Source organism: Anopheles ziemanni, chromosome 2 (genome assembly GCF_943734765.1).
Source record: "Anopheles ziemanni chromosome 2, idAnoZiCoDA_A2_x.2, whole genome shotgun sequence".
Classification (NCBI taxonomy): domain Eukaryota; kingdom Metazoa; phylum Arthropoda; class Insecta; order Diptera; family Culicidae; genus Anopheles; species Anopheles ziemanni.
Genome location: NC_080705.1, coordinates 31783411 through 31796854, shown reverse-complemented (window position 1 = coordinate 31796854; position 13444 = coordinate 31783411). Strand labels below are relative to the sequence as shown.

The 13444-nt window shown below is 48.0% G+C and overlaps 2 protein-coding genes across 2 annotated transcripts; one reads left to right on the top strand and one right to left on the bottom strand.

Annotated features, from left to right (window-relative positions):
• Positions 1-4012: 4012 nt before the first annotated feature.
• Positions 4013-4672, bottom strand: LOC131293391 (uncharacterized). The gene has a single exon (XM_058321470.1). The coding sequence runs from the start codon at positions 4670-4672 to the stop codon at positions 4013-4015; it is 660 nt and encodes a 219-aa protein (XP_058177453.1).
• Positions 4673-7042: 2370 nt separating this feature from the next.
• On the top strand, positions 7043-12829 carry LOC131293390 (uncharacterized). Its single transcript, XM_058321469.1, has 4 exons — positions 7043-7118; positions 8181-8554; positions 12240-12303; positions 12402-12829. Exons 1-4 carry the CDS (start codon positions 7043-7045, stop codon positions 12827-12829), a joined length of 942 nt encoding a protein of 313 aa, XP_058177452.1.
• Positions 12830-13444: the final 615 nt, after the last annotated feature.

The following is a 13444-nucleotide window of genomic DNA, read 5'->3' as shown; positions in this document are numbered from 1 at the left end:
CCCTCCTCATTCCGCTATCTTTCCTCTTCCCTCTCCTAGCCTCTACCTGTAATGCACACTTGATTCGATATTCTTTCGTTTTTTTACTGTCGCGATCGTGGTTAACACAGTGGTAGTGATTACATTGGTGGTAGCTGTTGAAGAGAAATTTTTATTGTTTGGTTAGTGAGGGTTGAACACTTGTCGTTATACATACCAAACGATGCGCAGACCGGTTGATCTATCGGCGATGTTGGAAAGTGTCTTGTTGATTGTCTGTTTTATTTTACGTAACGATGGATACATTTTCTCAAAATTGCACTCGCGCGAAATAAGGTGCGTAGAATAAAATCATGAAACCAGAGGTTGGTAGTTGAAAAATTTGACGAAGTTTATGCAGTTTAATAATGTGCTTGATTTTTCCATTGTGCTGTGTTTTAGGTTTTAACACTTAATTGACGGTGACTGCAGCATGTTTTGGTCAGAAATCACCCGCCAATAAAGTGTTAAGTGTGGAAGTATTCATGCTACGACATCCACTGGGACAATCAATGTGAAACCCACCGAAACAACTGAAAACCGGCTCAGGACATTCCATCGTCACTTTGTACCTTTTCAAATTCCACCAGCATTGACAAATCACGGTAATTATTGAAATCATGTTACAAAAATATAACTTTATATTTGTGCCATCCTATATAATAATTTTCCTTCCGAGGGTCGACCATGGCCCAATAAACACGCACGCGAAAAGTAACCCTTATTCGATCGAAGTCTGATTCGATGTCGCTACTAATTCAAAATCAGAAAACTGGGCCTGCTAAACAAAACCGACCTTTCTGTGCGCAATTGTTGGAATTTTGAGTTGTTAGTGTGTGTAAGAGTGAGAGAAAGAATTAGGAAAAGGTAGAACGAGAAAGCGAGAGAGAAAGAGAGAGACAAACAGTAAAGATAGAGGCAGTCATAGTGGGAAAAAGAGAGACAAAAAAGGAAAGTATGACAAGGTGAGGCATAGGGATAGGGTTAGATATAGCCAGAGAGCGAAAGAGAGAGAGAGATGAATAAAAAGGGAGAGAGATTATGAGAGAGAGAGGCAGTGTGAATGCGATGGGAGATAGGAGATGGGAGATGGGAGATGGGAGATGGGAGATGGGAGATGGGTGATATGTGGCAGGAGGTATGTGGTTTGTGATGGGAGGTGGGAGGTATGTTGGTGGGAGGTGAAAGGTGAGATTTGGGAGGTGGGTGGTGGGAGGTTTGAGGTGGACGGCGGGAGGTGGGTGGTGGGTGGTGGGTGGTGGGTGGTGGGTGGTGGGTGTTGGGTGGTGGGAGGTGGGAGGTGGTAGATGTTAGATGTGAAATGGGAAATGTGAGATGGAGAGGGAGAGAGAGAGAGAGAGAGAGAGAGAGAGAGAGAGAGAGAGAGAGAGAGAGAGAGAGAGAGAGAGAGAGAGAGAGAGAGAGAGAGAGAGAGAGAGAGAAATAGAGGGAGAGATACAGGGAGAGAGAGAAAGACAGACAGAGGGAAAGACAGAAAGAGAGAAAAGAGATAGAGAGAGAAATCCAACGGCATTGGACGGTATGTCCGAGTTCACTTCGCGATTATGTCAGAGGAAGTGAGAACAATCACGCTCGCACACAGGATTAGCTTATAACGCAGCCAATCGATTCGTACTCGAATCTCAATGCATGTGTTTGCGGATCTACGAATACAAGAAAACAAAAGAAGAATGCGAGAAGTGGGGACCGCTATCCACGGCAGAGTATACGGACGACCGATCCGAGAGTACTGTTGTTCGGACAGGTAGCTTAACCTTCCACGAAACGAACAAGGCAAGAGATGGGGGTCGTTCCTTCCGCGAAACACAGGAAGTGCGGGATAGAAAGCGACAGAGTGTGCCGAATAGTGATGAGAAGAAGGAATAGCTTCTTATGATCCGATCTGCTCTCTTGATTATATGATCTGATCTGATCCGAAAATATGAGAGCAAATGCTCCATTATGATCCTAGTGACGCCATTACCCGTAGCGCTATGGCGATGTGTTCTGATCTGATCCAATACGCTCTTTGCCGGCAGACCTATGGCGATGTGATCTGATCTGCTCTATTATGATCCTAGTGACGCCATTACCCGTAGCGCTATGGCGATGTGTTCTGATCTGATCCAATACGCTCTTTGCCGGCAGACCTATGGCGATGTGATCTGATCTGCTCCATTATGATCCTAGTGACGCCATTACCCGTAGCGGTATGGCGATGTGTTCTGATCTGATCCAATACGCTCTTTGCCTGTATACTTATTGCGATGTGATCTGATCTGCTCCATTATGATCCTAGTGACGCCATTACCCGTAGCGGCATGGCATTGGAGTACGATTATGCTCTTCTGATCTGATCCGATCTTTGCCTGAGAGCAAATGATCTGATCTGCTCCTGAAATTTTGGAGTTTTCTCATCACTAGTGCCGAACGTCGAGTCGTTACTGCGCCTTTCGCGAATCGTCACACACATGGAAGGAATTCTCCATTACAAACGAAAGAAAGGAGAAACTGATACGTGGGGAATAGTGAACCCCAGAATTTGCAGCGAATGCGGAACGGATGGCATGGACAGAGAAGGAGGTGCAATGCGATTGACATCTCTGAATTGTTTTAATACTGTTTGAGAGTATTCTTACCATTGGCCGAAACAATGCGCAATTCACATCGCAATTTGCATTTACGGATTATCATGCGTAGTAGGAGTGTTATGCTTAGTTACACGAGACGCAAAAAACATTTTTTTGTAAACCTTTTTTTCACACGCTGGCCGAAAAACAAATGTGCGCAGATTTTGACCGTTGACTGACTCACTAATAACATTTTACCGTTTGCATGTAAGCTAAGCATAAAAAGTGGTGCAACCACAGGGCATGCGCTGTGGAGCACAGAAACGGGTACAATATGCTGTAACTCGGTACAAGTATCTTTGAAAAATTTCCTATTAACCGAGCTGTTTGATAGACGCGTTTAGTTTTTTGGTAACATTTTGCGATAAAACAGTGTGTTAAAACGACAGGGCTGCATGCGTGATAGCGTGAGAATTGAGCAGTGAGAAAGTGAACGCTCACTCGGGACTAATATTAGTTTAGAACTATATAGTTCAAATGTTTGAACCGGAGCCCGGGACGATATATAAACCCGAAAAGGACTGGGGGTTAAGATCAGGAAAACGGATGAATTAACTTAATTTTGACGAGTTGACTAAGTCTAAAATAATTATTCGCTTCGAACTTCTTCGAAATCCGAAAGTTGTAGTTAAAACACGGTGCTTTTACATTTATGTCGATGGGAACTTCAGTTAAAGGGATAAATTCTATGCGCCAAGATCAGGCACTGGTCGAACAGGGAGCGGGTCAGATTATTTCGTTAGTTTTGATCCCGCAATTCATATTTGTATTAGAACCCACTAACTGCTCGGCAATTGTCAATACAATATACCTTCGGCAGAAAGACCTAGAAACTGTAACGGGGACGACATGGAACCTTTAATGGGCCGGTAGAAGAGCCAGGAACTGCTGACGGGCCAGGTACCTGGCCTAAAAAACCTAGTTTATAAGATAAATACTGTGTATCATTTATTTTTAGAAGGAGCTTTCAAACGCAACCTTTACAACTTTAGCTTTAGCCGACCGGGGTCGGTGCTATTTTATATTTCGAGATCACAGGATTATCGTACAGTTATCGGTGCGGCGCGGATTTCGCGGGATTACAAGATTATCGTACAGTTAGTCGGTGCGGCGCGGTTCAGCGTGTATTTCGACGTCCGATCACTGGGGATGCTGCAGAAGGAAGAAAGCTGTACGCTCCTTGCGACAATGGGGTCTGACCGGTGTCCTCGGGAGCGCTCGGGTGGACTCGCTCTTACGCGCTAGAGCGAGTCGGCTAGTTGGTTTGTTTTAGTACAGTTAGTAGCTCAGTTGACCGAGGCTACTAACTTTACTAAGGTGCTCGCGCACCAAGGTCGCCACAGTACTCCCCTCCTAGAGCGGAGTTACCGGTATCGCGCAGGGATGATGACCTTCCGTTGCGATCTGGTAACAACGGTCGATGTTTTCTGCTCTGTGGCTGGAGTCGCTGCCGCATTGGGTGTGGTCTTCTGTTGTAGCATCGGTAAGGGCGAAGAGTCCCGTTGGAAGTTGGTAGGTTGCGGAGTGCTACTCAAATCGTTGGCGATATACGCCGGTTTCAGGCGATCCACGGAGACCCATGAAGGTCGATCGTTGAGTCGAACCTGAAAAGACTTCGATTTACGATTAATTACCGGGTACGGACCATGGTATGGTGTGGTTAGTGCAGGGCGGACGGTGTCGTTACGTATGAATACGTGGCTACACTTGCTTAAGTCGGCATGGATGAAGGTAGGTTTGTCCGCGTGCCACGAGGTATTTGGCGGGCGAATGTGGCTCATCCCTTCCCGGAGCGTCCTGGCAAAGTCCGATTGATCAGCTGTAGCTGACCGGGACTCTTCAACTAGGAACTCGGCGGGAATCCTCAGCGTAGTTCCGTACACCAATTCGGCGGGTGATGCTTGGATGTCACTCTTGAAGGTAGTCCGTAGGCCTAGCAGGATAAGTGGTAAATGTTCGCTCCACCTGGTTGTGTCCTTGCATACAATTGCTGCCTTGAGGGTGCGGTGCCAACGCTCAACCATCCCGTTTGCTTGTGGATGGTATGCCGTTGTCCGAATGTGCCGCGTTCCAAGGGTCCGTGTCAACTCACTGAACAGGCCTGACTCGAATTGTCTTCCTTGATCAGTGGTTATGTAGGAAGGGACGCCAAAACGCGAGATCCAGTGGTACAGGAGGGCTGAGACAACAGTTGCGGCTGTTATGTCTGCTATAGGAACTGCTTCTGGCCAACGCGTAAAACGATCGATTACCGTAAGGCAATACCGTTGACCGTTGCTCACCGGAAAAGGTCCGATGATATCGACGTTTATGTGTGAAAATCGGGCTGTCGTCGCTGGGTATGTTTGCAGAGGGCTCTTGGTGTGACGTATGACTTTGGCTTGCTGGCATGCCACGCATGTTTTTACGAATTGTTGAGCATCCCGCTTGATGCCTCGCCAAACGAATCGCTCTGTTAATAGTTTTGCGGTGGCTCTGGCTCCTGGGTGACTCAAATCGTGGACGGCATGCATAACTTGCGGCTGAAATGACCTTGGAACGTATGGTCGGATTATTCCAGTAGGGCAATCGGCGTAAAGAGACTTAGTGCTTCCGGGGATCTGTGTTTTCCGTAGGCAAAGGTCGGAAACTATCTTGCCACTGAGAATGTCTGCCAGTTCAGTGTCGCGGTCTTGTTCCTCTGCCATCTTTTCAAAATCAATAGTAGGGCTTACTTGTATCACCTCGATGCGTGATAAAAGGTCGGCCGTGGTGTTCTGTTCTCCTGCTACGTGTCGAATATCCGTGGTAAATTGCCCGAGGTAATCCAAATGCCGTGCTCTGCGAGGAGAGGTGTCCTGCTGCTTCTGCTGGAAGGCATATGTTAGCGGTTTATGATCCGTACGAATGTGGAAAGCACGACCTTCTAACAGGTAATGAAAATGCCGAACGGCAAGATAAGCAGCGGTGAGTTCTCGATCGTAAGTAGAATATTTCCTCTGAGCCTTATCGAATTTTTTGGTGAAAAACCCAAGCGGTTGTAATTGGCCGTCGACTACTTGGTGTAGGACGGCTCCGGCAGCGAAGTCGGAGGCATCGGTCCACAGGGAGAGCTCTGCATTCGGTACCGGGTGTGCCAGTAAGGTGGCTTGCTCCAGCTGTTGTATGCAGCGATCGAAAGCTGTGGTTGCTTCTGGCGTCCAGACTAGAGGCGTCTTATCTTTCTTTTTATTTCCGGGAGTCATTTCAAGCAGTAGTGCTTGTGCGTCTAGGGCTCGTGGTATAAAACGGCGATAAAAATTGACCATGGCTAGGAATCTCTTCAGTTCCCAGATCGTGGTTGGTTTTTTTATATCGCGAATCGCTTCTACCCTCTCTGGAAGTGGGAGTATCCCATGTGGGGTCACCAGGTGTCCCAGGAAGGCGATCTCCGTGCGTTCGAATGCACATTTCGCGGGGTTAATGGCCAACTGATGGTCTGCTAATCGTTGGAAAAGCACACGTAGATGTTCGCGATGTTCTTCCTGTGATGTTGATGCTACGATTATATCGTCGATGTAAGGAAATACAAAATCGAGTCCTTGCAGCACGTTGTGTATCAAGCGTTGGAAAGTCTGCGCTGCATTCCTGAGACCGAATGGCATACTGGTGAATTCATACAACCCGAAGGGGGTTGTAATCGCGGTCTTCGGAATGTCTTCCGGGTGAATAGGAATTTGATGATATGCCTTATGCAGGTCGACCTTAGAGAAAATGGTCTTTCCCTGCAAGGTCATGGTAAAGTCTTGCAAATATGGCAAAGGGTAGCGATCAGGAATCGTCCTAGCATTCAACGCGCGATAATCGCCACAGGGGCGCCATGTTCCGTCTGCTTTCCGAACCATATGGAGCGGGCTAGACCAGCTGCTGTTAGACGGTCTACATATTCCGAGTCTCATAAGGGACTCGAACTCTGCGCGGGCTGCGGCGTACTTATCCGGGGCTAGTCGTCTTGGTCGTGCGAAAGTTGGTTGCCCTTGTGTTTCGATCCGGTGCATCACTTGGGAGTTTAAAGCGGTTCCAGGTGCGATTGGAGCGGTTAGCTTTGGAAACTCTTGTAACAATGAAGCAATCGGAGAAGATGCATCGCATAATTTAATTGTAGGTTGGTTTCGGTTGCGGATCCGTGTTCCCGGTGTTTGTAGATTTGTGAGTGCATCTATCAGACACCTATTGCGAAGATCCACTAGCAGGTGGTAATGTTCAAGGAAATCTGCTCCGAGGATCGCAGTTCCTACGTCAGCTATGATAAAGTTCCATAAAAAGGAGCGACGTAGGCCCAGGTCCAGCGTGTGGAGCGCTTGCCCGTATACATTTATCGGTGTACCATTTGCTGCAAATAGCTGCATTGTGGTAGGTTTAATAGCTGCAGTATTATGGCTACGAGGGATTACGGAGACGTCGGCGCCGGTATCGATGAGGAACTGTTGGTTGGTCTTCCGGTCTCTGATGGTAAGACGATGGTTCATCGACGTGATGGCGGATACCGATCGTTGAGCGTCTCCGTGACTATTTCATAATGTTTGAGGGGAACGTGTATTTTCCTCCTGAGGCATGCTATTGTACGCACAAGGGAATTGGCACTTATTTGCGTTTTGCCCAAAACGCTGATGGTAATAGCATAGACCACTTGCAGGCCGGGAAACTGAGCGATTGGCGGGGCGCGTGCGTGAGTTAGGCCGGTTTCGAGAGCGTCCGCGACTATTAGCATTTAGAATAAAGTCATCGAGACGCTGACTCAACTCGGCAACTTGACGGGAGAGGCGATTTATTTCGTCCGACTTGACTTCCGCTACCCTAGGGTATGCACTGTGGTGGTTGTAAAGCACGAAGGAGTCCATCACGGCATCAGCCACGCTCATCTTTTCCGCCGGCGTTGGAGGGGCAGCAATTACGGCGGACTGAACGTAAGGTGGGAGCCGACCAACCCATAGATCGATTAACATGGAGTCCGTCATTGCTCCATTTGCTGTTCGTCGCATATCGGGAAGTAATTGTGATGGTTTACGATCGCCGAGCGTCATTTCCGAGAGTAGACGATGAAAACGGCTTCGCTGCGATTCCTCGTAATGGTTGGTGATGGCTTTTTTAGCAGCTTCGTATCGTCCAGTGGCGGGCAAATTATCGAGAAGGTGCCGCAACTCGGAAAGCTTTCGGATAGGTATTTGTGTCTTTAAAATATTGACCCTTTTTGTGTCGCTAGTCGGGGTTATATTCCATACGTTGAACCAATTTTCCAGTGCATAAAAAAATGTGTTTATATCCGCGGGGTCCAATTCCGGAGGTATCAAACGCATCGCGCTCAAGGTTTCCACCTGAAGACCGGTTTCTGGCTCACTATGCTTTTCGAAGGGAGTATCTCCTATTTGGTTCCTTGCTTCCGGTAGCGGAACGGTCGACGCGGATGGGGCCGAATGTAGGTCTGGGCTGCGCAGCATCTTTCCGTTAGTTTAGAAAAGGAAAGTATTCGCTTACCTTACTAGAAGGGTCTCACTTCTATAAATAATTACGCAGCGGGGCACTATGCGTTGGCGTCACCACGTGGGTACAGCGATGGCGTCGGCGATGAGGTTGGCGATGGCGTCGGTGGTGAGATGGGCGATGGCGTCGGGGCTGGCGTTGGTGATGATGTCGGGATTGGCGATGGCAACTGGGCTGGCGTTGGCGGGGACCACGGGGCTGGCGTTGGTGATGGTGTCGGGATTGGCGATGGCAACGGGGCTGGCGTTGGCGGGGATTACGCAGCGAGGCACTATGCGTTGGCGTCACCACGTGGGGACAGCGATGGCGTCGGCGATGAGATGGTGTCGGGGCTGGCGTGGCACTTCGAAAGTCCTGCGATAACGGCGTTGGCACTTCGAAAGTTCTGCGATAACGGCGTATCGGCCGTAAGCGAGTTGAACTACACAATCCTGAGATCACGTCGGGGTCACCAGTTTTAGCTTTAGCCGACCGGGGTCGGTGCTATTTTATATTTCGAGATCACAGGATTATCGTACAGTTATCGGTGCGGCGCGGATTTCGCGGGATTACAAGATTATCGTACAGTTAGTCGGTGCGGCGCGGTTCAGCGTGTATTTCGACGTCCGATAGCTGGGGATGCTGCAGAAGGAAGAAAGCTGTACGCTCCTTGCGACAATGGGGTCTGACCGGTGTCCTCGGGAGCGCTCGGGTGGACTCGCTCTTACGCGCTAGAGCGAGTCGGCTAGTTGGTTTGTTTTAGTACAGTTAGTAGCTCAGTTGACCGAGGCTACTAACTTTACTAAGGTGCTCGCGCACCAAGGTCGCCACACAACCATTAATATCATACCAGCATCTAAGCCATCGATTTCTGGCAAGTGAATCAGAGAACAACTCTTCTTTCATTAGTTGCATGAGTTTTGTCGTCTGCAAGGCTTACGGTATTACTTTATATTGACTTTGGTACCATTTTCTCTTTCCCAGTGTTTCGTTTCGCCAGCCCACCAGCAGTCGCTTCATGATGCTAAGATCGATAAGATGCAAACGATCCGCTACCACGATATCCTAGACTATGTAAAAAAAATAAATCTTAACCTTCAGATCTACAACCGCCTACCTTGGTAAGTTTTCCCCTTTTATTTTGCAATTACTTCGAATTGAACAGTTATATCGACTCGAAATTCCTGGAATGCCTCAAGCAACATGTTCTCTATCATTCTGCCGAAAACCGACTTTTTATTTTTATTCTAAGTATTTTTTTACACCATTTTTCAATTTATACCCCTTAAATCTACAACCGCCTACCCGGGTACGTCATACGTTTTGTACGAGAGTTTATATTTTTCTTGAAAATATGTCTGAAACCCGAATTAAAACGTTTGCGGAAGAGTGTTGTTTTCTATCGTCGATCCGACAATGTCCAAAAAAATGTTCAAAACGCAGCAGTCTACAGCAGATATTGAAGCTGTAGCTGACAATATACCTGCGGAAGCAGAAATGCTAGTTGAAGATCGAGATGGAGCTTATGTGGATGAAATGGGGTTTCAACGCTATTTATTAATGGAATATGGAGTAAACATCAACGGGAATCTAAGGGCTATTATTGCAGACACTCCAGCAAGAGCATTCATAACAGGTTGACTACAAAACTTATCAGCAGACAATTTCACATGTATTTAACTGTTCTTTCATTTAATTTTCACAGGTGTAGTAGGACATGCTCGTTATAACAGTTGCCAGAAATGTACCGTCGTAGGTCAATACGGCAGCGTTGCTCGCACCATTGTATTTTCTGGGACACAAACAACACAACGAACTGATGGACGATTCAGGCAAGGCGCCTATCCAGAACACCAAAGAACGATGACACCTCTTTAAGATTTAAACTTTTTACATAGTCCAGGATGTTGTGGTAGCGGATCGTTTGCATCTTATCGATCTTAGCATCATGAAGCGACTGCTGGTGGGCTGGCGAAACGAAACACTGGGAAAGATAAAATGGGACCAAACTCAATGTAAAGCAAGCCTTGCAGACGACAAAACTCATGCAATTAATGCAAGAAGAGTTGTTCTCTGATTCACTTGCCAGAAATCGATGGCTGAGATGCTGGTATGATATATAATGGTTGTGAAAAATAAATGATACACAGTATTTGTCTGATAAATGGCACAAATAAAAAGTTATATCTTTGTAACATGATTTCAATAAATACCGTTATTTGTCGATGCTGGGGGAATTTGAAAAGGTACACAGTGATGATGAAATATCCTGAGCCCGTTTTCAGTTGTTTCGGTGGGTTTCTCATGGATTGTCCCGGTGGATGTTGTAGCATGAATACTTCTTCTCTAAACACTTTATTGGCGGGTGATTTCTGACCAAAACATGCTGCAGTCACCGTCAATTAAGTGTTAAAACCTAAAACACAGCACAATGGAAAAATCAAGCACATTATTAAACTGCATAAACTTCGTCAAATTTTCTTTCCCTGCAAGGTCATGGTAAAGTCTTGCAAATATGGCAAAGGGTAGCGATCAGGAATCGTCCTAGCATTCAACGCGCGATAATCGCCACAGGGGCGCCATGTTCCGTCTGCTTTCCGAACCATATGGAGCGGGCTAGACCAGCTGCTGTTAGACGGTCTACATATTCCGAGTCTCATAAGGGACTCGAACTCTGCGCGGGCTGCGGCGTACTTATCCGGGGCTAGTCGTCTTGGTCGTGCGAAAGTTGGTTGCCCTTGTGTTTCGATCCGGTGCATCACTTGGGAGTTTAAAGCGGTTCCAGGTGCGATTGGAGCGGTTAGCTTTGGAAACTCTTGTAACAATGAAGCAATCGGAGAAGATGCATCGCATAATTTAATTGTAGGTTGGTTTCGGTTGCGGATCCGTGTTCCCGGTGTTTGTAGATTTGTGAGTGCATCTATCAGACACCTATTGCGAAGATCCACTAGCAGGTGGTAATGTTCAAGGAAATCTGCTCCGAGGATCGCAGTTCCTACGTCAGCTATGATAAAGTTCCATAAAAAGGAGCGACGTAGGCCCAGGTCCAGCGTGTGGAGCGCTTGCCCGTATACATTTATCGGTGTACCATTTGCTGCAAATAGCTGCATTGTGGTAGGTTTAATAGCTGCAGTATTATGGCTACGAGGGATTACGGAGACGTCGGCGCCGGTATCGATGAGGAACTGTTGGTTGGTCTTCCGGTCTCTGATGGTAAGACGATGGTTCATCGACGTGATGGCGGATACCGATCGTTGAGCGTCTCCGTGACTATTTCATAATGTTTGAGGGGAACGTGTATTTTCCTCCTGAGGCATGCTATTGTACGCACAAGGGAATTGGCACTTATTTGCGTTTTGCCCAAAACGCTGATGGTAATAGCATAGACCACTTGCAGGCCGGGAAACTGAGCGATTGGCGGGGCGCGTGCGTGAGTTAGGCCGGTTTCGAGAGCGTCCGCGACTATTAGCATTTAGAATAAAGTCATCGAGACGCTGACTCAACTCGGCAACTTGACGGGAGAGGCGATTTATTTCGTCCGACTTGACTTCCGCTACCCTAGGGTATGCACTGTGGTGGTTGTAAAGCACGAAGGAGTCCATCACGGCATCAGCCACGCTCATCTTTTCCGCCGGCGTTGGAGGGGCAGCAATTACGGCGGACTGAACGTAAGGTGGGAGCCGACCAACCCATAGATCGATTAACATGGAGTCCGTCATTGCTCCATTTGCTGTTCGTCGCATATCGGGAAGTAATTGTGATGGTTTACGATCGCCGAGCGTCATTTCCGAGAGTAGACGATGAAAACGGCTTCGCTGCGATTCCTCGTAATGGTTGGTGATGGCTTTTTTAGCAGCTTCGTATCGTCCAGTGGCGGGCAAATTATCGAGAAGGTGCCGCAACTCGGAAAGCTTTCGGATAGGTATTTGTGTCTTTAAAATATTGACCCTTTTTGTGTCGCTAGTCGGGGTTATATTCCATACGTTGAACCAATTTTCCAGTGCATAAAAAAATGTGTTTATATCCGCGGGGTCCAATTCCGGAGGTATCAAACGCATCGCGCTCAAGGTTTCCACCTGAAGACCGGTTTCTGGCTCACTATGCTTTTCGAAGGGAGTATCTCCTATTTGGTTCCTTGCTTCCGGTAGCGGAACGGTCGACGCGGATGGGGCCGAATGTAGGTCTGGGCTGCGCAGCATCTTTCCGTTAGTTTAGAAAAGGAAAGTATTCGCTTACCTTACTAGAAGGGTCTCACTTCTATAAATAATTACGCAGCGGGGCACTATGCGTTGGCGTCACCACGTGGGTACAGCGATGGCGTCGGCGATGAGGTTGGCGATGGCGTCGGTGGTGAGATGGGCGATGGCGTCGGGGCTGGCGTTGGTGATGATGTCGGGATTGGCGATGGCAACTGGGCTGGCGTTGGCGGGGACCACGGGGCTGGCGTTGGTGATGGTGTCGGGATTGGCGATGGCAACGGGGCTGGCGTTGGCGGGGATTACGCAGCGAGGCACTATGCGTTGGCGTCACCACGTGGGGACAGCGATGGCGTCGGCGATGAGATGGTGTCGGGGCTGGCGTGGCACTTCGAAAGTCCTGCGATAACGGCGTTGGCACTTCGAAAGTTCTGCGATAACGGCGTATCGGCCGTAAGCGAGTTGAACTACACAATCCTGAGATCACGTCGGGGTCACCAGTTTTAGCTTTAGCCGACCGGGGTCGGTGCTATTTTATATTTCGAGATCACAGGATTATCGTACAGTTATCGGTGCGGCGCGGATTTCGCGGGATTACAAGATTATCGTACAGTTAGTCGGTGCGGCGCGGTTCAGCGTGTATTTCGACGTCCGATAGCTGGGGATGCTGCAGAAGGAAGAAAGCTGTACGCTCCTTGCGACAATGGGGTCTGACCGGTGTCCTCGGGAGCGCTCGGGTGGACTCGCTCTTACGCGCTAGAGCGAGTCGGCTAGTTGGTTTGTTTTAGTACAGTTAGTAGCTCAGTTGACCGAGGCTACTAACTTTACTAAGGTGCTCGCGCACCAAGGTCGCCACACAACCATTAATATCATACCAGCATCTAAGCCATCGATTTCTGGCAAGTGAATCAGAGAACAACTCTTCTTTCATTAGTTGCATGAGTTTTGTCGTCTGCAAGGCTTACGGTATTACTTTATATTGACTTTGGTACCATTTTCTCTTTCCCAGTGTTTCGTTTCGCCAGCCCACCAGCAGTCGCTTCATGATGCTAAGATCGATAAGATGCAAACGATCCGCTACCACGATATCCTAGACTATGTAAAAAAAATAAATCTTAACCT

Coding starts and splice junctions, on each gene's coding strand:
- LOC131293391 (XM_058321470.1), bottom strand. CDS start 4,672: ATGGTTGAGCGTTGGCACCGCACCCTCAAGGCAGCAATTGTATGCAAG.
- LOC131293390 (XM_058321469.1), top strand. CDS start 7,043: ATGGCTACGAGGGATTACGGAGACGTCGGCGCCGGTATCGATGAGGAA. Junction 7,119..8,180: donor TGGTCTTCCGGTCTCTGATG/GTAAGACGATGG, acceptor ATAATTACGCAG/CGGGGCACTATGCGTTGGCG. Junction 8,555..12,239: donor GCGATAACGGCGTATCGGCC/GTAAGCGAGTTG, acceptor TGCTTTTCGAAG/GGAGTATCTCCTATTTGGTT.